At 38.2% G+C, this 21,408-nt stretch overlaps 1 protein-coding gene across 4 annotated transcripts in view; it reads right to left on the bottom strand.

Annotated features, from left to right (window-relative positions):
- Positions 1–21,408, bottom strand: part of LOC130913699 (uncharacterized) — a 28,549-nt gene that overhangs the window by 5,854 nt on the left and 1,287 nt on the right. The window contains exons 1-12 of one of the 4 annotated variants that reach the window (XM_057832497.1): positions 21,143–21,161; positions 18,256–18,341; positions 17,981–18,072; positions 17,475–17,915; positions 14,000–14,162; positions 13,786–13,883; positions 13,295–13,507; positions 8,922–9,009; positions 8,681–8,802; positions 8,482–8,587; positions 3,341–3,412; positions 3,159–3,268 (exon numbers count right to left, since the gene is read on the bottom strand). In XM_057832497.1, coding sequence (XP_057688480.1) covers positions 3,159–3,268; positions 3,341–3,412; positions 8,482–8,587; positions 8,681–8,802; positions 8,922–9,009; positions 13,295–13,507; positions 13,786–13,883; positions 14,000–14,162; positions 17,475–17,915; positions 17,981–18,039 — 1,472 coding nt within the window. In that variant the 5' untranslated portion in view covers positions 18,040–18,072; positions 18,256–18,341; positions 21,143–21,161. Of the gene's footprint in view, positions 1–3,158; positions 3,269–3,340; positions 3,413–8,481; positions 8,588–8,680; positions 8,803–8,921; positions 9,010–13,294; positions 13,508–13,785; positions 13,884–13,999; positions 14,163–17,474; positions 17,916–17,980; positions 18,103–18,255; positions 18,342–21,142; positions 21,162–21,408 lie in introns of those variants that run through there. The other 3 variants (XM_057832498.1, XM_057832499.1, XM_057832496.1) reach the window with 3 other exon arrangements.

Here is a 21,408-nt window from a genome sequence, read left to right as displayed (position 1 = left end):
TCACTCCCTCCAATCCAACAAATAGCTAGGTACTGTTTTACTTGAATGTACAACTGAGCCATTTGGAACTGGCAGAATTAACGGGAAAATAGTTTCTTAATTTCTGACAAACAATCTTTAGATTAAATATGGCGGAAAACACTCAGGTGACTTGACGTTCCACTCTGAGACCCCCAATTTGGCCAAATTTCAAAATTGTCCTATATGCATGTGTGATACATCATTGGAAAGCTTGAAATCTCAATTTTCTGGGGGAAGAAAAATTTTGAAAAGGAGGGCATTAAAAAAAATAAATTTAAACAGCATGATTTTAACGAGAGATTACCACCTTCCTATTTTCGATCCAAAAACTCCATATAGCAAGTATCACCGAGTGTCAAGACACAGCTGTGAATGGCCACAGGCGGATTTTTGGGGGATTTTATGGGTGAAACATGGTAATATAACAAGGGTCGTGATGCAGAAATCGCAGACATCAAGGAGTGGTCGAGATTTTCATATATTTACCTTTTTAAACGTTTTTTTTTAAATTCCAATTTTCTTTGGATCAATTATCTAAAATATTGGGGAAAATGCGACAGTAACGAAAAAAATACAATCAAGCGATAGTTATGAGGTAGATATCTGACTTTTTTACAGACGCAAATTTTTTTCTTTGTGACGTAATTTGATTAAAATTTTAAAATATGCGAGTGAATAATTTTTTTAAGTCATTTTTTAAAAACTAAATATTATACATCAATTAATGATTCTAAGCTAAAAATGATAGATATTTCGAATAATAAATACGATTACTTACCTTCTTTTTACGGCTAGGTTGAAAAAAAAGTGGTTGCGCAACATCTTTAAACAAGGGTTTCCAGGGTAAAATGGACAAATTAAAAATAGTTTGGGGAATTATTGCGCCATGAATCTGCTATGGCAGCATATAGACTAGGGGTGTAACGGTACACAAAAATCTCGGTTCGGTACGGTACGTACCTCGGTTTTGAGGTCACGGTTCGGTTAATTTTCGGTACAGTAAGAAAACATAGCAAAAGCTAGCTATACAAAGCTAGAAATCTGCTCAAAAAGTAGCGGGTATTTAAAGATAATCCAACAACAATTTGCTTTTCAGACCCCGCGTATTGGTCAGCTTTCTTTCTGAATGAAAGAAGAAAAAAGAAGTCCTGTGCTAAAGAGAAAGGCAATACCAATGACAAAGATTTTAACATGTATTTTACAAATGAAATGCCTCAATTAATCTTTTTTTTTCTTATGAACGGTTATCAAAAGCTTTATTGGTGGATTTTCTCAAGTTAAAGCGCCACACAGATATTAATAAATTTAATTGTGTAAGCAGGATTTGTGTATTATTCTTATTATTTAATTACAGGTGTTTTTGCTCATTTCAATTTATTTTATTTAAATGGGCTATTATTTATTTTATTATGTATTATATTTTACATATGTGATGTATTCATTTATATTGTATATTTTATGTTGTATAACTTTAGTTCCTATGTGAATATTAGTTCCTACTTGTTTTGTTGTGGTAGGAGGGTTTCGTATTGAACACGGGGCCGTGTTGGTTATTATTATAGCAGAGAAGACAGCAGTAAATCAACAAAGACAAGTCAACTGTGTCCCGATCTACCACTCAAGAGATCTGATGGACTCAAAAGTGGGTTATGATTGCGAATTAGTTTGAAAATCGACCGGATCCACCGTATTTTTACACAAGTGACTTCCAGTCTGCCCAATCCTAGCTACCGGTAGTAGTATTGACGCAGGAGGGTCGCGTCTCGCGTCAAATAATGAACTTTGCCGTTCTTTTCGCGTACGTCGTGTTGAGCCGCTTCTGGGACTCGTCTAACACGCGGCTGCACTGCGACTGGTGTGCATTGGCTGATTGACTTTAACGCCCGCGTTTCACTGCGTTCTCGCGTCGGCCACGTTACGCCGTTGACGTTTCTTGGTACTGTTCTACCGTGGTTGTCCTCATTATAGTAGAGACGACATAGTAAATATAATCTACACAAAGAAACTGTAAACACGATTGACTCACAGTCTCGAAAAGTAAGGGTTACATTACGTCAGAAACTCGTTCGGTACGCCTCCGTTACGAACCAAGCACCACGTACCGAAACGGTTCAATATAAATACATGTACCATTACACCCTTGATATAGACATATTGTTCCATCAAACACAACAGTTCTTTTGGCTTAAAATACAGCAGTTTATTTTTAGGGCTGTCAAAATTATCGCCTTAACGGGCGGTAATTATTTCTTTCAATTAATCACGTTAAAATATTTGACGCAATTAACGCACATGCCCCACTTAAAGAGACTAAAATGACAGTACAGTGTAATGTCCGCTTGTTACTTGTTTTTTGGTGTTTGGCGCTCTCTGCTGGCGTTTGGGTCCAACTGATTTTATGGGTTAGTACCATGAGTGAGCATGGTGTAATTATTAACATCAACAATGGCGGGCTACTAGTTTATTTTTTGATTGAAAATTTTACAAATTTTAATAAAAGGAAAACATTAAGAGGGGTTTTAATATAAAATTTCTATAACTTGTACTGACATTTATCTTTTAAGAACTACAAGTCTTTCTATCCATGGATCGCTTTAAGAGAATGTAATAATGTTAATGCCCTCTTGTTGATTTATTGTTATAATAAACAAATACAGTACTTATGTACCGTATGTTGAATGTATATATCCGTCTTGTGTCTTATCTTTCCATTCCAACAATAATTTACAGAAAAATATGGCATATTTTATAGTTGGTTTGAATTGCGATTAATTACGATTAATTAATTTTTAAGCCGTAATTAACTCGATTAAAAAATTTAATCGTTTGACAGCCCTAGTTTATTTCAAAAAGAGTTGCAAGAGCAGAAACTGCTTTTTCAGCCTTGTCTGTGTTTTCCGCCATATACTAATTTCATTAATTAAAATATGTCTCTTAAGCTTTTTTTTTTTAATTTCAAGAAATCGGAGTAAATTTTACTTGAAGCACTGGCAGATAATTTCATTTATTTCTAGTAGTTACACTAAAAACAAGGATATTTAACTAGTTTTTAGGATGTGTGTTTTTGCAGTGTACTTTGGGAAAATTTGATCAATATCGGCTGACGGAAGTAATAATTTCCCATTATGAACACTTACCGGTCAGCATATCTCAGTGTGTTCAGCGTGTGCTCTGTAGCAACGTGACCGGGTGAAATGTTAGCTATCATGCAAGTCATGGAGTTGCCAAGAAATGAATCTTTTAAGACCTAAGCATAGGGGGAAAAGTATAGTGAATTGAAAATAACTATTGAGTACAGTACTGTATATATTCCTAGTACCTGAGTGAGTTTGCTTTGCCTGAAAGGTGTGTGTCGCTGCTCTTGATCAAGGGAGCGGATGCATTCTTTAAGCTGGAGAGGGGACGATAAAAGATATATTAGAACTTCTTTTGATGTCTTTTTTCTACATGCCATTGCTCAAAGAAAATGCATTTCACACATATAATGTGGATGGAGAATTCTGCATACACAAGGACTCTGCTTTACCAGCACAGATGTCAATAAAGAAGCATCTGTTACATGGAAAGGGTAAGGACGAATCTTTTGACTTGCTTGGAACTTCAGACACAAGATTTGCCAGTTATCATAATTGGAATGTGTGTCTATCTAGCATTATTCTAGTCTGGTGAGAGGGCATACCTGTCAAGTTGTACGGTTTCGACATAATTTGTACAAATGAGCACTGATTTTTAAATGTGCACGCCGTACGTTCAAAATCTGTACGTTTTTCGTGCATTACGTTCTTTTTTTCTCTGTTCGGATTTTGTCACCATTTCAGCTAAGAGACAATGTGCATTACTACGTTGGTTGAATGACGTGAGAAAAGTCAGAGACACGGAGACAGAAGAGCAGGAGTGGGAAGGAGGGAAGAGTGTTGTGACGCTGTTGCAAACGCGATGCTAGGCTAGGTGGCTCCAATATTTCCTGACTGTAGCAGACAGCCTAAAATCTACGCCCACTTGACGCTACACTAGATATCACATGCATATAGAACTACATGCGAAATGACACTCTGCGGCGTTGGTAAACAGCCGCCGTTTTAAAGCAGTAGACTTCTCAGAAAGACTCTGTTGTCGTGAACCTTCCTAGCGAACCTAAGTAACTTTTTATCTAAAATACTCCTAAATCGGTAAATTCCTGACTTGAATCGATCTTTAAATGATGAAACAGTTATAAAACTTTCACATGTCGAAAGTAGACAGAAGGGAACTAATGGAAAAACGGGAGCAATTTTAACAACTTTTAACTGTTGATTCACAACACTACATGACTTCTAAACATAGCAAAGGTTAGTATGGTTTTTTTTGGGGTTTTTTTGGAAAAAAAAAAAAAACATGAAAGGTAACACCAGTTACTTTGCCAAGTAACTAATTACTCTTACATTCAGGTAACTGAGTTACGAACTCAATTACTTTTTAGGAGAAGTAATTTGTAACTGTAATTATAATTTTATAATTTTAAGTTGCCTGCAACTATTGCTGGTCACTTTTCAGAATTAGCAAAAGAAATGTTCCCTGACTCAAAGATTGCATCGGTAAGTTAATTTGATCAATTGACCTTTTTAATTTATAATTGGTAACACTAATGAACTACCTTCAAGTCTAACTGAATTGTGAGCTGAAGTACCATGAAGTAGTGACGTAGCTGAAGATATTGATTCTTCTTTGATTGCACCAGGTTATATGTGACAAATTTATCAACAAATTCATATTATTTTAAAAGTTTTATTTTTGTTTCATATTGCACGCTATATAAAATGTTGTAAGATTAGTCACCAATTTGTAGGGGCATACATCATGACACGTATGACATGACAGGTATGGGAGGGTGTATATTGGACAACGCAAGAAAGTTTTCAAATTTTAAGCAATTGGCCATGAAATGGCCTCAAAATCACTCAATGGCCTCAAAATCACTCAATCACTTATTTCAGTCTTAACCACCATGCATTGCCATTTTCACTGGAACTAACCGGTCTTCTGCCAAAATGTTCTACCCATGCGAGACTTTCTACCGGAGGCTGATTTTACAGTCTGTGCTGCCAAATGTCCTACCCTGTAAATTCGTTCATTATCTCAGCATCATGAATTTTGTTTTCTTTCTAATAAAATAAAACCAGCAACACTTAAACTCAGAATTTTTTACAAACATAGCTTTTAGTGACAATATCAAATGAGAGTGGTACACATATACTATGTTACTAATGTAGTCGACACTGCTTTTATCACAACACACAATGCTCAAAAACTATGACAGGAAAACGCCAAAAGTATTTTGAAGCAATGAAAAGAAGATGAAATAAGGTTCAATAAAAATAATTAAAATGAATTTAGCATTAGGAAATAGTAAGTAGGCCTACTCGCCATTTTTTACCGAACGCTGTACAAGCCTAAATAACGTTTGGCTAATTATTCATTTTAGCTGTGAATAATTTCTTTTGGTTCTATAAGGCTTGTTATTTGTTTTTTTGGTTCATGGGACGGGTTTGTGACGTCACGTCATAGGATATACAGTAAATGCGAAGGCATAAGCAGATTTTAAGGGGGGGGGGGGGGGGGCAGGGCCCCTTTGGTGGGCGAAATGTGTCATTGCATGTATTGACTTTCAAATATATATATAAAAGTTGTGAAGCAATAAAACAGCAACAAAAATGAATGAAATGAACAAAAAACATTTTTATAATGGGTCGAAATTATTCTTCGAGCACATTAGACAGTCATTTGCTTTGCACATAATTTAATTTTTAATAATATATAATATATATACACATTCACCGGCCACTTTATTAGGTGCACCTGTCCAACTGTTCGTTAACACTTAACACTTTCTAATCAGCCAATCACATGGCGGCATTTAGGCATGTAGACATGGTTTAAGACAATCTCCTGCAGTTCAAACCGAGCCTCAGTATGGGGAAGAAAGGTGATTTGAGTGACTTTGAACGTGGCATGGTTGTTGGTGCCAGAAGGGCTGGTCTGAGTATTTCAGAAACTGCTGATCTCCTGGGATTTTCGCACACAACCATCTCTAGGGTTTACAGAGAATGGTCCGAAAAAGAAAAAATATCCAGTGAGCGGCAGTTCTATGGGCGGAAATGCCTTGTTGATGCCAGAGGTCAGAGGAGAATGGCCAGACTGGTTCGAGCTGATAGAAAGGCAACAGTGACTCAAGTAACCACCCCTTACAACCAAGGTAGGCAGAAGAGCATCTCTGAACGCACAGTACGTCGAACTTTGAGGCAGATGGGCTACAGCAGCAGAAGACCACGTCCGGTGCCACTCCTTTCAGCTAAGAACAGGAAACAGGCTACAATTTGCACAAGCTCATCGAAATTGGACAATAGAAGATTGGAAAAACGTTGCCTGGTCTGATGAGTCTCGATTTCTGCTGCGACATTCGGATTGTAGGGTCAGAATTTGGCGTCAACAACATGAAACCATGGATCCATCCTGCCTTGTATCAACGGTTCAGGCTGGTGGTGGTGGTGTAATGGTGTGGGGAATATTTTCTTGGCACTCTTTGGGCCCCTTGGTACCAATTAAGCATCGTTGGAACGCCACAGCCCACCTGAGTATTGTTGCTGACCATGTCCATCCCTTTATGACCACAATGTACCCAACTTCTGATGGCTACTTTCAGCAGGATAATGCGCCATGTCATAGAGCTGGAATCATCTCAGACTGGTTTCTTGAACATGACAATCAGTTCACTGTACTCAAATGGCCTCCACAGTCACCAGATCTCAATCCAATAGAGCATCTTTGGGATGTGGTGGAACGGGAGATTCGCATCATGGATGTGCAGCCGACAAATCTGCACCAAATGTGTGATGCCATCATGTCAATATGGACCAGATTCTCTGAGGAATGCTTCCAGCACCTTGTTGAATCTATGCCACTAAGAATTGAGGCAGTTCTGACGGCAAAAGGGGGTCCAACCCGTTACTAGCATGGTGTACCTAATAAAGTGGCTGGTGAGTGTATATATTAGACCCCAAAAAAAATTTTTAAATGATTTTTTTTCTTTGATTCAAAATATTTTTTTAACTTTTTGGGGGATTGAATGATTTAGAAACAAATGTCCGAATCATAACATGGCTCAAACACAAAAAGGATTGCTTCAATCAAAGAAAACTTTTTCAATGAAAGTGTTCAAATACAAATTTTTCAATCTCAAATATTTTTTCGCATTCAAAAACCTTTTTCTATGATTGAAATTTTTCTTTTGATTGAAGGGATTTTTGTTTATGAAAATCTATATATTTTTTTGAAGCGACTTATTTTTTAATTGAATAATAGAGAAAAATGTCCTAGCCAAAATGTGACCCAAACACAAATCAACATTACTTCCAAAAAAAAAAACTTTACTTCAATCAAAAAAAATAAAATAAAAATTAAATTAAATTAAAAATTCATCAAAGAAAAATAGGTTTCATGTGCATTTTTTGGAGTTTCAAATTTATTTTTGCATTCAAACACATTTTTTGATTGAATAATAAAAACACAAATCTACCTCCATACGGCTCCGCCCAGGGGTTACAATTTTTGACTGGGATAACTACATTGGCACGGCACCGGCGCGCGTACCAAATTCAATGGATGACGATCTTGGCGAAAAGTATTGCCTAAGCAGTCGGATTTACAATTCCACTAAAGAATGATGGGAAACAAAAAACGCTCATTGTCAACTTATTATTATAAATATTCTTGTAAGTTAATTTTATTGCTGACACTGCGTTTTTGGGTCATCAACATGTTGTGCCCCCCCCTGCCCCAAAAGTTAAACTCCGCCTATGGCGCTAGGGCAGAAGTACGAAGCATAGAGCCCAAACAGTTTTTTGGTCTCTCTCTTCCTATTTGGATTAACATCTATCTCTCAGTTACTCCTTTGTTTAAATCTTTGGATGACAAACTGGGGATTACTTTTTGCTGGATTAAACGAATGAACTGAGAACGAGCAGGGTGAGACCTTTTCTTGGCCGCTGTCCAGCGGTGCGCAAGGGGGACGGATCGAGGAGATCGTCGGAATCTGAGCGCTTTTTGCGTTTTGGAATCAACATTCAACGTGTCGCCACTTAGTATTAGGAAATAGTAAGTAGGCCTATTCTTCGCATTTAACCGAATGTGTCACTACCTTTAACCTAACGTTTGACAGTCAGAAGTAGGACAAAAAGTCACACTATGTGTACATTATCATTTAAAAACAATCTGTTTCTCTGTTATTTGTTGATGGATCACAATAAGTCATTGCTACAGAAAGAAATGGCCTCAAATCTAAATTGGTAAAAATATGAATAAAAGAGCCTCTTGTGTAGGCAGATAATGAGTAAAGACCTCTAACCCAAAGAGATTTCCAGTTTTCAATTTTGATGCAAAATTGGCAATTAAATAAGAAGTACATGAAAAAGTGCTGTAGATTACAGCTAATAAACTCTGGTTAATCTCAGCTCCCTCCATTCGAGTCTGCCAGTCAGTCGCTGTGGTGTCCGATGCGCGCTCACTTCCCGCCAAGTCGATGAACCACATTCTTAAAAATATGCAGTATAAGAATAAATATTTTGAGGTTCCTGAGCAAACATTTTAGGTATGATGATAAAATGCTGACAATATAGTGCGTCACCTGCCAATGATTTGCTGGTTGGGGGATCTGAGCTGAATCTGAAGCAAGGCATGGGACCGAGACGAGAGCGGATTGACACCGCTGACCCTTTTTTTGCGTGCGGTTAAACCCTGTGAAATCACCTTAAAACATTTTTTTTTTTTTTAGAAAAAAGGACAAAGACGGGAGGATTTTGTTCATTTTTCTACAGTATATGCAAAATACTGCAATTTTCTTTTAAAAGTCAGAAGAAGTTATTGACCTTCAGCAGTGAGTCGATCGAGCCCACTCTGACGTCAAAAAGTCCTGCAATATGCACCACGTTGTGACCATCCTCCCTCACAAACAATCTACAAAAAGATTTAAACAAGAGTTTAGCATTAGAAGTTACATTCATAAAGATTATAAAACAATTCTATCTGTGGTCTCACACTTCTTAAACCAAACTTTGAAATAAGTGAAATACAGTTTATCACAAAAGTGAGTACACTCCTCGCATTTCTACAGATATTTAAGTATACGGTGGGGAAAATAAGTATTTAGTCAACCACTAATTGTGCAAGTTCTCCCACTTGAAAATATTAGAGAGGCCTGTAATTGTCAACATGGGTAAACTTCAACCATGAGAGAAAGAATGTGGGAAAAAAAAACCCAGAAAATCACATTGTTTGATTTTTAAACACTTTATTAGCAAATTATGGTGGAAAATAAGTATTTGGTCAAGACCAAAAGTTCATCTCAATACTTTGTTAAGTACCCTTTGTTGGCAATAACAGAGGCCAAACGTTTTCTGTAACTCTTCACAAGCTTTTCACCCACTGTTGCTGGTATTTTGGCCCATTCCTCTATGCAGATCTCCTCTAGAGCAGTGATGTTTTGGGGCTGTCATTGGGCAACACCGACTTTCAACTCCCTCCACAGATTTTCTATGAGGTTGAGATCTAGAGACTGGCTAGGCCACTCCAGGACCTTGAAATGCTTCTTACGAAGCCACTCCTTTGTTGTCCTGGCTGTGTGTTTTGGATCATTGTAATGCTGAAAGACCCAGCCACGTCTCATCTTCAATGCCCTTGCTGATGGAAGGAGATTTTCACTCAAAATCTCTCGATACTTGGCCCCATTCATTCTTTCCTTTACATGGATCAGTCGTCCTGGTCCCTTTGCAGAAAAACAGCCCTAAAGCATGATGTTTCCACCCCCATGCTTCACAGTGGGTACAGTGTTCTTCGGATGCAATTCAGTATTCTTTCTCCTCCAAACATGAGAACCTGTGTTTCTACCAAAGTTAAATCCTGCACTGCCAGACGTGTCCCCCTGCTGAAGAAAGTACACGTCCAGGCCCGTCTGCGGTTCGCTGGAGAGCATTTGGATGATCAAGAAGAGGGCTGGGAGAATGTGTTATGGTCAGATGAAACCAAAATCGAACTTTTTGGTAGAAACACAGGTTCTCCTGTTTGGAGGAAAAAGAATACTGAATTGCACCATACCCACTGTGAAGCATGGGGGTGGAAACATCATGCTTTGGGGCTGTTTTTCTGCATAGGGACCCGGATGACTGATCTGTGTAAAGGAAAGAATGAAAGGGGCCATGTATCGAGATCTCAACCCCATAGAAAATCTGTGGAGGGAGTTGAAAGTCCGTGTTGCCCAATGACAGCCCCCAAAAAATCACTGCTCTAGAGGAGATCTGCAAGGAGGAATGGTAAATGGTGTTATACTGGGCCAAAATCCCAGCAACAGTGTGTGACAATCTTGTGAAGTTACAGAAAACGGCCTCCGTTATTGCCAACAAAGGGTACATAACAAAGTATTGAGATGAACTTTTGGTATTGACCAAATACTTACTTTCCACCATGATTTGCGAATAATTCTTTAAAAATCAAACATTGTGATTTTCTGTTTTTTTTTGCACATTCTGTCTCTCATGGTTGAGGTTTACCCATGTTGACAATTACAGGCCTCTCTAATATTTTCAAGTGGGAGAACTTGCACAATTAGTGGTTGACTAAACACTTATTTGCCCCACTGTAAGCTGCACACAGACTACTTTTCATTGTGTTAAAGTGTCATTTTGTCAGTGTTGTCCCATGAAAAGATATACTTAAATATCTGCAGAAATGCGAGGGGTGTACTCACTTTTGTGATACACTGTAAGAGTACTTCTCACGTGCTACAACCCCTAGCAAAAAGTATGGAATCACCAGTCTCGGGCGAGCACTCACGCAGACATTTTATCATGTAGAACAAACTCAGATAAAAAGCTTAAAAAAATAATGAATTCGTTCAAAAGTGCAACTCTTTAGCATTCAGAAACACTAAAAGAAATGAGTAAAAAACATTGTGGTGGTCAGTAAATGTTACTTTTATAAAGCAAGTGCAGGAAAATATATATAGAATCACTCCATTCTGAGGAAAAAAATATGGAACCATGAGAAACAAACAAATAAATAACAATCAAAACACATTTCTAGTATTTAGTAGCACCACCTCGGGCTTTTATGACAGCTTGCAGTCTCTGAGGCATGGACTTGATGAGTATTCTTCATCAATTTGGTGCCAACTCTCTTTGACTGCAGTTGCCAGATGATCCTTGCAGGTCGGAGCCATGCTGTGGAACATTTTTTTCCATTATCACCACAGGTTTTCAATAGGGTTGAGATCTGGGCTATTTGCAGGCCATGACATTGACTGGATGAATCTGTCTCCAAGGAATGCTTTAACAGTTTTAGCTCTGTAGCATGATGCATTGTCATCTTGGAAAATGACAAAAATATTTTCAATTGAAAGGATAAGAAAGCTGTCTAAAATTTCAATGTAAACTTGTGCATTTATTGAAGATTTAACCACAGCCATCTGTTCAGTGCTTTTGCCTGACATGCAGCCCCATATCATCAAGGACTGAGGGAATTTTGATGTTTACTTCAGGCAGTCATCTTTGTAAATCTCACTGGAACAGCACCAAACAAAAGTTCCAGCATTATCACCTTTTCAAGAGTCAAGAATCTGCATTGGACAAGGTGTCAAGTGTCAAGAATCTGCATTGGACAATTGGACATTGGTGTTCTACATGATAAAAAGTCTGAGTGAGTGCTCGTCCGAGACTGGCGATTCCATACTTTTTGCTCGGGGTTGTAGGATGACAGAAAAATCTATTACTCAGGTCTACTACCTCTAACACCAAAATATCAAGTATTGTACCTTAAGTACAATATATGGAAATATGCACCTCACAAATGGAATAAATTGACAACAGAGAGTTGTGCGCCAATGTCCCCTTCCATCAGTTTTATTTTTAGACTGCCTCAAGGAAGGCCTCAAGATCTCACTTTGTTCTTCTTGGCGAGGACATTAAATAAAATTGCCATACAGTAGAGATTGTCCGATATGGGTTTTTCCAGGATCGATACAGATTATTAGTGGTTAGAGGGGCCGATAACCAAAGCCGATGTTCATTTGCAGTAAAACCAGGGGTGAAAGTGGGCCAGAACGATCAGGAACGCAGTTCTGGTATAAGATTCAGGGCCAGAACACAGTTCCGGTATAAGATTTAGGGCCGGAATGCGGTTCCGGGATACGGTGCTTTGATTCCGAAAATATGACAGCAACTGTCAAAACGCAATGTAAAAAAAAAAAAAAAAAAAAAATCCAAAGCTGCCACACATGTATTTCATCATCATCTCTGGAACAGGAAAAAAAAAAAAGGTTAAATTGATGCAGAAAAAAAAGATAAAATCCAGTATAAAATGGATCAAATCTTTAAGAGCAACGAAAGAGTTGAGGAGGCTTATATATCATATTTAGTTTTATTTGCTCTGATGGGGAAGTTCAGAACATTTTAGCTGTCAATGTGAACTTTGGACTTATTTGTTCATTTATGTTAGGCTACTTATTCATTTCCTTATGATTTTAAAAAGTCAATGCGCGATCTTCAAAATATATTCCATTTCACTCTGCATAATACAGTATAAGTAGTTTCTACGTATTTTTCTGAATGTATGGTACTTTTATCTTAACAAAAACAAAAAAAAAATGTTTACATTAACTTCAATTTTAATATACATCCTATGTTCTTAAGTAGTTAAAATTGACATTTGGCATTAATGTGAGGAACTGAGGGAAAATAAAAATTAGGAGATGGAGGTTGGGGTTATTGCTGTTTTTGTTAACTTTTATTTTGCAAAATACAATTTTGAATGAATACCAGGGTATGTATGTGTTATTGAAATAACTGTGATAAAGCAGTTTTCTTTGCATTTCTGCAGTTTAAGAACCCCCCCCCCCCCGCCAAAAATGAAAGAAAAAAAATAAACAAAATTTCTGCCTCCGTGGCAACCTTCACGTCGGGGAGTTCCGGCAAGAAATTCTAGCCACTTTCACCCCTGAGTAAGACTGCAAAAATTGGCAAAACGAACAAACCACATACGGGAGGTTCTCATATCCAATAAGGACAAGATGCTTCTCAGTCTGAACAGCTTTTGACCACTATTTTGATCTACGGAGTACATGGAAAAATATAGATTTTGATGGAAAGAGACCTTTAAAGAACTTCTTGTTTTCCACTTTTGACATCAAATGACCAATACGTATGAAAGATCACATTTTAAGATACGAAGTCCATGTACAGACAAGGGGCACCTTTTCCTGTTGTTGAGCAGGTCATAAAGCTGGCGACAATAGATCTCACAGAAGCTGATGTACACCAACAATGGGCTGTGTGTTCTTGAGAGGTGGGCAAAGATGTCATGGACCGCCAGCACATATAGACCTGCTTCCCCAGGAGCGGAACCCATCATGGTGTGAGTCTTGCCTGCGCCTGTCTGGCCAAATGCAAAGCAAGTGGCCTTCCCACTACATATACACATATATAATTTGTCTAATTATCACCATTAAATATTGCCTATAAATACAAATGAGATAGAGATGTGTTTACACAGTAAAATAAAACAAAATAAAATTGAGCTGAATTAAATACTGCCAGAAAATATTTACTGAAAACATCCCACAATTAAAAAAAAGGGGTCATGACAATTTGTCTATGCTAGCAAATTGTTCAGAATCGCTCTTAAAAAAATAGCAATAATTAAAGGATAAATAAATGGGGGGAAATGGGCAAAGTGACACCTCACCCATTAAGCATATGCTGCACCAGGGGATATGCAGTTTTCTTATACACTTCCTCATTCGTATGATACTCTCCAAAAACTTGATCAAAGTAGAACGGGTGCTACCAAGAAAGCCAGAATTAAACAAATAAGACAATGTGACGTAAACATATTAAAAACAGATGTTGGCATCAAAATATCACATTGCTTTAGAATTAAAGTACATAGTTTGTCATACCTGTAGAATGTATTGAGTGAGATCCACAGCTTCTTTGCCTTCTTCCACAATCACACACTCTGCGCTTGGTGTTATCACGACATCTGCTTCACCCTTCTTTTTTTCAGTAAGCGTCAGAGGTCTTTTTCTCACACAAACGATGATCCTCGGCCCATGGGTTTGCCTGCAAAAGAGTGTCAAAGAGCTTTGAAAGTCTTGAAGGTGAAAAGCGCCAAACACTGTAAGTGAATGCCCATTTACCAAGCAGGCAAAGTAAAACAAATGGGATGGGTATACACCATCACATTTGTCATTGTTTTTAATCTACAAGCCTAGCAATTTAACACTGTTATTTGTCGCCTACCCTTGAACATGTTTGAAAATTTCAACTGCAAAACAAAATTATTTGCTGTTGTTAATGTGCAACAGGAATATGATGTAAATTGTAAACAATGCTCGCTGACAACCCGCTAAGTGAAAGCCGGGCCAATGTTTATCTTTGAGTGTCCTTTTATCCTAATAGCCTCCCTTTTTCTTTTTTTTTATCTCCTCGGACAAAACTGTTAGTCTCTTTTCTTGCTCTGCCATCTCTACAGAATTCGCGCGAAAGCGTTCGCATTGACTTCTATCTTTATAACGAATGGGGTCGGGGGGAGGTGACGTATGCCGTAAAGCAGTCAGCACATTTGTATTTTTTTTTGTGTAGCAGGGTTCCTGTCACCCTCCTCAAAGTTAATTAGTGCCGGTGAAAGCAATACAGACCCCCTCAAGATATAAAAGATGTGTCATTCAACAAGTTGTCAGTTGGCATGTCACTAATGTTATGAAAATGTTCTATAAAGGTTGAAAAGTTACCTAGTGTTGCTTCAGGTCAATACATCTAAAAGTTGATCATTTTTAACCTAAATCAGGAAAAAAAATGTTCAAATGTTCAAAATATTAAATAATTCCAATTAAATAATAATAAGCCTAACCCTAATGACAAACTCGGGCTTTGCTGTGTGGAGATACAGATCCCCACCCAGGTTTGTTTGGGGACCAGTGTTGTTAATCTTACTTTAAAAAACTAATTAATTATAGTTACAAATTCTGAGCGTGTCCTGGTCATATAAGGTCATTTGGGGACATTTGGGGGGCGTCCTGGTCATATCAGGTCATTTGGGGGCGTGTCCTAGTCATATCAGGTCTTTTGAGAACATTGAGGGCAGGGGTCAGGAACCTATGGCTCGCGAGCCAGATATGGCTCTTTTGACGGCTGCATCTGGCTCGCAGACAAATCTTCAATTAAAAAAAAAAAAGAAAAGTTTTGTTATGTAATGAGAGGGCGCTAGAACCTCGGGGAAAACGGGCGGGCGTAAGGGCCACAGGGGAAGCGTTAAAATTAGAAACCAGTGAGAGGCGCTCACATTTTTTCCTTTGGCAAGCCAGTGATCAGGCGATATTCGGGACAGGTGCGGCAGTGGAGAACGCAAAAGTCTGATGATGCGTCTGGCAGTTGGTTTAAATAATAGCTATGCATCCGTAGCGTGGTGCAGACAGAGATGAAATGCTTCAGTCTGTTGCTATACATTTAATTTGGTTTTATTTCCATTTTTCTTGTACAGCTGAAACAAGATTAAAACAACAACGTCAGTCTCGCATTGCTGCACACAAACGGCTCATTTCTTATTCGCTCTAAAATGCTAATTCTTATATATATTAATATTAGGGCTGTCAAAATTATCGCGTTAACGGGCGTTAATTTTTTAAATTAATCACGTTAAAATATTTGACGCAATTAACGCAGATGCCCCGCTCAGAGAGTTTTAAATGACAGTACACATTGAAACGCTCACTTGTTGTGTTTTATGGAGTTTTGCCGCCCTCTGCTGGCGTTTGGGTGCGACTGATTTTATAGGCATTCATGAGCATTGAGTAAGTAATTATTGACATCAACAATGGCGGGCTACTAGTTTATTTTTTGATTGAAAATTTTACAAATTTTATTAAAACGAAAACATTAAGAGGGGTTTTAATATAAAATTTCTCTAACTTGTACTAACATTTTTCTATTAAGAACTACAAGTCTTTCTATCCATGGATCGCTTTAACAGAATGTTAATAATGTTAATGCCATCTTGTTGATTTATTGTTATAATAAACAAATAGTCCTTATGTACCGTATGTTGAATGTATATATCCATCTTGTGTCTTATCTTTCCATTTCAACAATAATTTACAGAAAAATATGGCATATTTTATAGATGGTTTGAATTGCGATTAATTGCGATTAATTAATTTTTAAGCTGTAATTAACTCGATTAAAAATTTTAATCGTTTGACAGCCCTAATTAATATACACATTTTTTTTGGTGTCATTTAACTTCTGCATTTTAGACACAACTAGCATTCACTCGTCGTCCGCGTGCCATTACGAACACATCTGCAGTCATACATAAACATACTTAAAGATCAACATATTTCTGAACTATATTAACACACAATACATATCACAACCATCCTAAAATAAAGCAATCCGCTAATATACACAGTCAAATTATACTCTTTTTCTCACCTGAAACAAGAAAAAAAAAAACTTTTAACAACGTCCATCTCGCATTGCTGCACAGACGGCTCTTTTCTTATTCGCTCTCAAATGCAGACAGTTATTGCCCATGCACGCCAAGAAGCCAACACTGCCCCCTACTGGTTTAAAACTGTAAGTACAACAGTCTTTTGAGACTGAAACTTGTGTATTTTGCACAAACACAACGAAATAAGATTAAACATTTTAAACATAGGTTGAATCTTTATGTGGACACAACAAAATATCAAAATAACTTGTAATATTATCTAATTATTTTTTATAAAAGAATTCGGAGACTTATTGTACTTTCAAAGTGTTGAAATTACATAAAATGCACATATTACATGTATTTTTAGTTTTAAACATATTGTATGGCTCTCACAGAATTACTTTTATAAATATGTGGTGTTCATGGCTCTCTCGGCCAAACAGGTTCCCGACCCCTGATTTAGGGGGTGTGTCCTGGTCATATAAGGTCATTTGGAGACATTGGGGGGGGGTGTCCTTGTCATATCAGGACATTTGGGGGGCGTGTCCTGGGAAATTTTGACATCCATGGCCGTCAATGGCATTGACTCAAACATGCGTCAATGGAATCCAAGTACATTGGCATCAATAGAATCAACAAACATGGCCGTCAAAGGCATTAAACAAAGTAAATGCCAAGCATTTTTTAAAGATTAAATATACTAATTTGTTGCTTAAAATAAGCCTGTTAAGCTTATTTTCAGCTAGCTATTTTTTCAATTTCAAGAAATCTGAGTAACTAAAATTTACTTGAAGCACTGGCAGATCATTTTACTTATTTTGAGTAGATTTACACCGAAAACAAGGGAATTCAACTAGTTTTAAGGAGGTTTGTTTCTGCAGTGCACAAACACACATTTAATATGGGTCATAGAGCATTTATTTGACTGCACAAGGACTCACTTTTTTGTGGAAGCAGTCTGGAGAGGTAGCCCGTAGTTGTACCCTGGTTTTCTCTTGGCTTCGTAAACAGGCATCGGATGACTTGCTTTGTCCGTGTGCCTCTTAAATGCAGTTCTGTGTCTCGGTTGCTGGTGACTGTCGGGCTGGTGCGTGACATTTTTCAGGGGTGGCGGTGCTGAGTATGCAAATAATCGTTTACTAATGTCTGGCCTGGTGTTTCCTGCTTTTTGGTTGCTGTGCTGCGCAGGACGCTTGCGGGGCACATCTTGATCGTCTGCCCCATCGTCAATTGGCAGCCCCTCCTTCTGTAGTGTTCTGACCAGGTGAAGCAGCTTGAAGAGTCGCCTTTTGTCCTCAGCTGAATGGATCTCCAGGAGGGGCAGGTTCTCCGACGTGAGGGCTAAAAGGTGGATTGCATGGCGTATTCCCTGGGAAATGAAGCTGAAAAGTAGACGGGGGAATGAGTGCAAGATGGTCTGAGTTCAAACTGAAGATAATATGATTACCGCTCGTGAAGGCGCTGAAGGCCCACCAACTTGAGGCAGTCAAATAGGCTCAGTAACATGACTGGATGGTCTTCACCTCACCTCCAGGGACCCTGGCGAGAGGAAATCTCTTACTTTGATTACTAGTGATTGTTCAAAAAAATGAACCAATTGAGTGGCATGGCGATTCCTCGCTTGCATCTATAGCACTTATAGCAAAATTATGTTTTATAACAAATTGTTTACTACATCTGTCCATAAGCGATGGTGAATCCAAATGATTCAAGGCCACGTACCGTTGCTAAGGTGATGTGTCCCTGCCGATGTCCCTCCTTTGTGCCTTCTGTCAATTAATAAAGTCGACCACGGTGTCATCACAAAACTAGTTAGACACAAAGCACAGCAAGACATGAGCAATCCATTTCCTAACATGAACCTTACCACATCATGTCATTACAGGACCATTACAAGCATTTTATCTTAGGTACTCTGCATTCAATAATAGATCCCATAGACCTCATGCAGTATCTGGGAAGTCAACCATAAATTCATGATTTATCATCAAAAAGTAGTTTTACAGACTTATTTTAAGCAATAAATTAGTATATTCTTAAGAAAAGCTTTGAAATAGGGCTACAACTAACGATTATTTTCATCATAAATTAATCGGATGATTGATTATTTAATCGAGTAATCGGATAAATGTCGCTTTTTTCAATTACCTTCACAATTTACCTTGAAGCTGTTTTAGGCATGTTGTAAGTACCAATGAAAACAAAATGGATTACTATTTCCGTCAAAAATAATATTTTATTACACCTTCCTGACTTAACTTTAGTCTACAACTGTATCAATTATCAAATTTGTTAGCAACTAATTTATTAATCAATTAGTTGTTGCAGCTTTATTAAGAAGAAATGCAGGGGGGAAAGTGGGCTCGAACGCCGTTCCGGCTTTGATCTCGAAAATATGACGGCAACTGTCAAAACCCCATTCTATAAACAAACGGGCTGGCTGCTACACAGGCATCTCCGAGAGGAAAACAATCCACCAACGTCAGATTTCCATACATGAGTGTTAACAACAAGCATAATAAAATGCTTGTGTAGCGTCATGCGTTTCGACCGTTATTTATTATTTATCTACATACAGTACTAAGTTGATTTGTTCCAGGACCTCATTTGTAAGTCGAAATGGTCGTATGTCGAGCAGGATTTTCCCATAAGAATGCATTATAATTCCATTAATTCTTTCCAAAGCCCGAAAACCTACACTAAATCCTTAATAAACACTGCTCTTACTATTGCAAATATCAATTACACGGAGCAAAACAAATAATTCATTAATAAAAATAGGAATAATACTATAACAATAGCAATAATAATAGTAATGATACCTTTAACAATGTAACGAATCGGATTCTAATGTAGCGATGGGTGTTTTGCGTGGTGTACCTGAACACGTGACTGACGTGGCAGAGTGAGTGAGGACTTTTTACTTTCACTTTTCACGTTAGGCTGCGCCGGACAGTAAGCATGTTGTGTTGCAAAAGTTCTAAATGATAAAAAACCTGACGAAGCTGGCGATTTTTTGGCGATGTTACTTGGGGCATTCAAAAAGTAATGCACTCAAGTACAGTGCTCGAACAGGATTTTACCAATCTTGTTTGTATTTGGCACAAACATGATAGGAGACAAATTTTTGCGATTGTTATATGTGTTTTTCTTATTTTCAGATTTTTAAAGCTTAAACTAGCTTCCAAAATGGCTGCCCCTCTTGAAGCTCGTCAGAAACAAAGAGCTGTAATCGAATTCCTTGTTGCAGAGGGAGAAACCCCTCTGAGGATTCACAACCTGCTGGAATATGTCTACAAGGATTACCATAGACTATAGTACTATAAAAAGATGGGTACAGCCATTTAAAAACAGTACTGAAGACCATGAAGGAGATCAATGGAATGGGGTCACCCAAATTCACCATGGACCAAAAAGTTCAAGGCCCAAAAGTCAGCTGGCAAAATTATGGCCACCGTTTTTTGGGATTCTCAAGGTGTAGTCCTTGAGGATTTTTTAACCGAAGGGGGAAACCATTAACTCTGAGGTGTACTTTGAGACTCTTAGGAAGCTCAAAGCAAGAATTTGACGTGTTCGGCCCAACTTGGACCTGGCAAATGTGCTCCTCCAGCATGACAATGCACGTCCTCACATAAGCATCAGGACCATGAAGGTCATCACTTCATTTGGATGGACTGTGATACCACATCCACCATAGTCTCCTGATTTGGCACCGTCAGACGACCTCTTTGGTCCAAAGAAAGAAGGACTCCGGGGCAACCGATATGGCAATGACGAAGTGAAAACTGCTGTCAAGAATTGGCTTAGAGATCAACCAGAGAGTTCTACAACACTGGTATACATGCCCTCGTTCATAGGTGGACTGTAGCTCTTGAGAGAGGTGGAGATTATGTGGAGAAGTAAAAATGTAATCCTCACACTTGTACCTTTCTTTTGATGTATAATGCATGTTGCTATTATAATTTGTTTGTACATAATAAAAATGGGTGCATTACTGTTTGAATACCCCTCGTACAATCATAATAATTGTCACCTTAACTTATAATCACTGGCGAACGGAGGTCGGAGAAGGACCGTAGAGATCTCGAGATCTAGATATTCACGGACGCGCACACCATGCTCATATTTTTCTATCATTTCCACGGCAAGCCTCACCCTTTTCCGTTTCTTCACCACCTGCACTAACATTCTTGTAACCCATTTTGATTTCTCTCACAAGAAAATCTGCAATGTGTCTTGTCTTGGGCAGGGCTGTCAACAGACTTGCAGGGGCCCGGGGGCAATGCCTGGCACCGGCTTGTCACGACAACATACACAGTACTTTAACGCTTTGCAAGCAATGACATTGTAAATTTTCAAATTATTTCATTTGAGATGGACAGTTAAATTCAATCGACCATAATGTGATGTGACACAACATAAACAATTTCCATCTATTGTCCAATGTAGGCTACAGTACAATATAACTGAGAGTGCGATGCCTGCCTGCTAAGCAACAAAACAGTATAACTAAACATCCTGTGCCTGTGTTTTTTAATATTTTCATTTTACTGAAAGCTTGCTCTCCTACAGCTACAGTCACTGGCAAAGACAAGAAAATGCATAGTACCTGAGTGCGCCAGAGCGGGGGTCAAACCATTCTCTGTTGGGGGGGGGGGGTTAAAAAAAGGAAAAAAATATATATTTGAAATATTTATTGTTAAAGTTTCTAAGTATATATCGAGTAGAACATAATATTTAATCAGACAATGATTTAAATAAAAAAGAAATGTGTGAATGTCAAGTAAAATAAATTAAAGGTCATTCAGGGTCCCCTATGGTCCTGAGGCTCGGGACAACATACCCAGTTGCCCCCGCCCCCCCCCCCCGTTGACG

This window comes from Corythoichthys intestinalis, chromosome 3 (assembly GCF_030265065.1).
Source record: "Corythoichthys intestinalis isolate RoL2023-P3 chromosome 3, ASM3026506v1, whole genome shotgun sequence".
NCBI classification, from domain to species: Eukaryota; Metazoa; Chordata; class Actinopteri; order Syngnathiformes; family Syngnathidae; genus Corythoichthys; species Corythoichthys intestinalis.
This window is presented reverse-complemented; position numbering and strand designations above follow the sequence as displayed.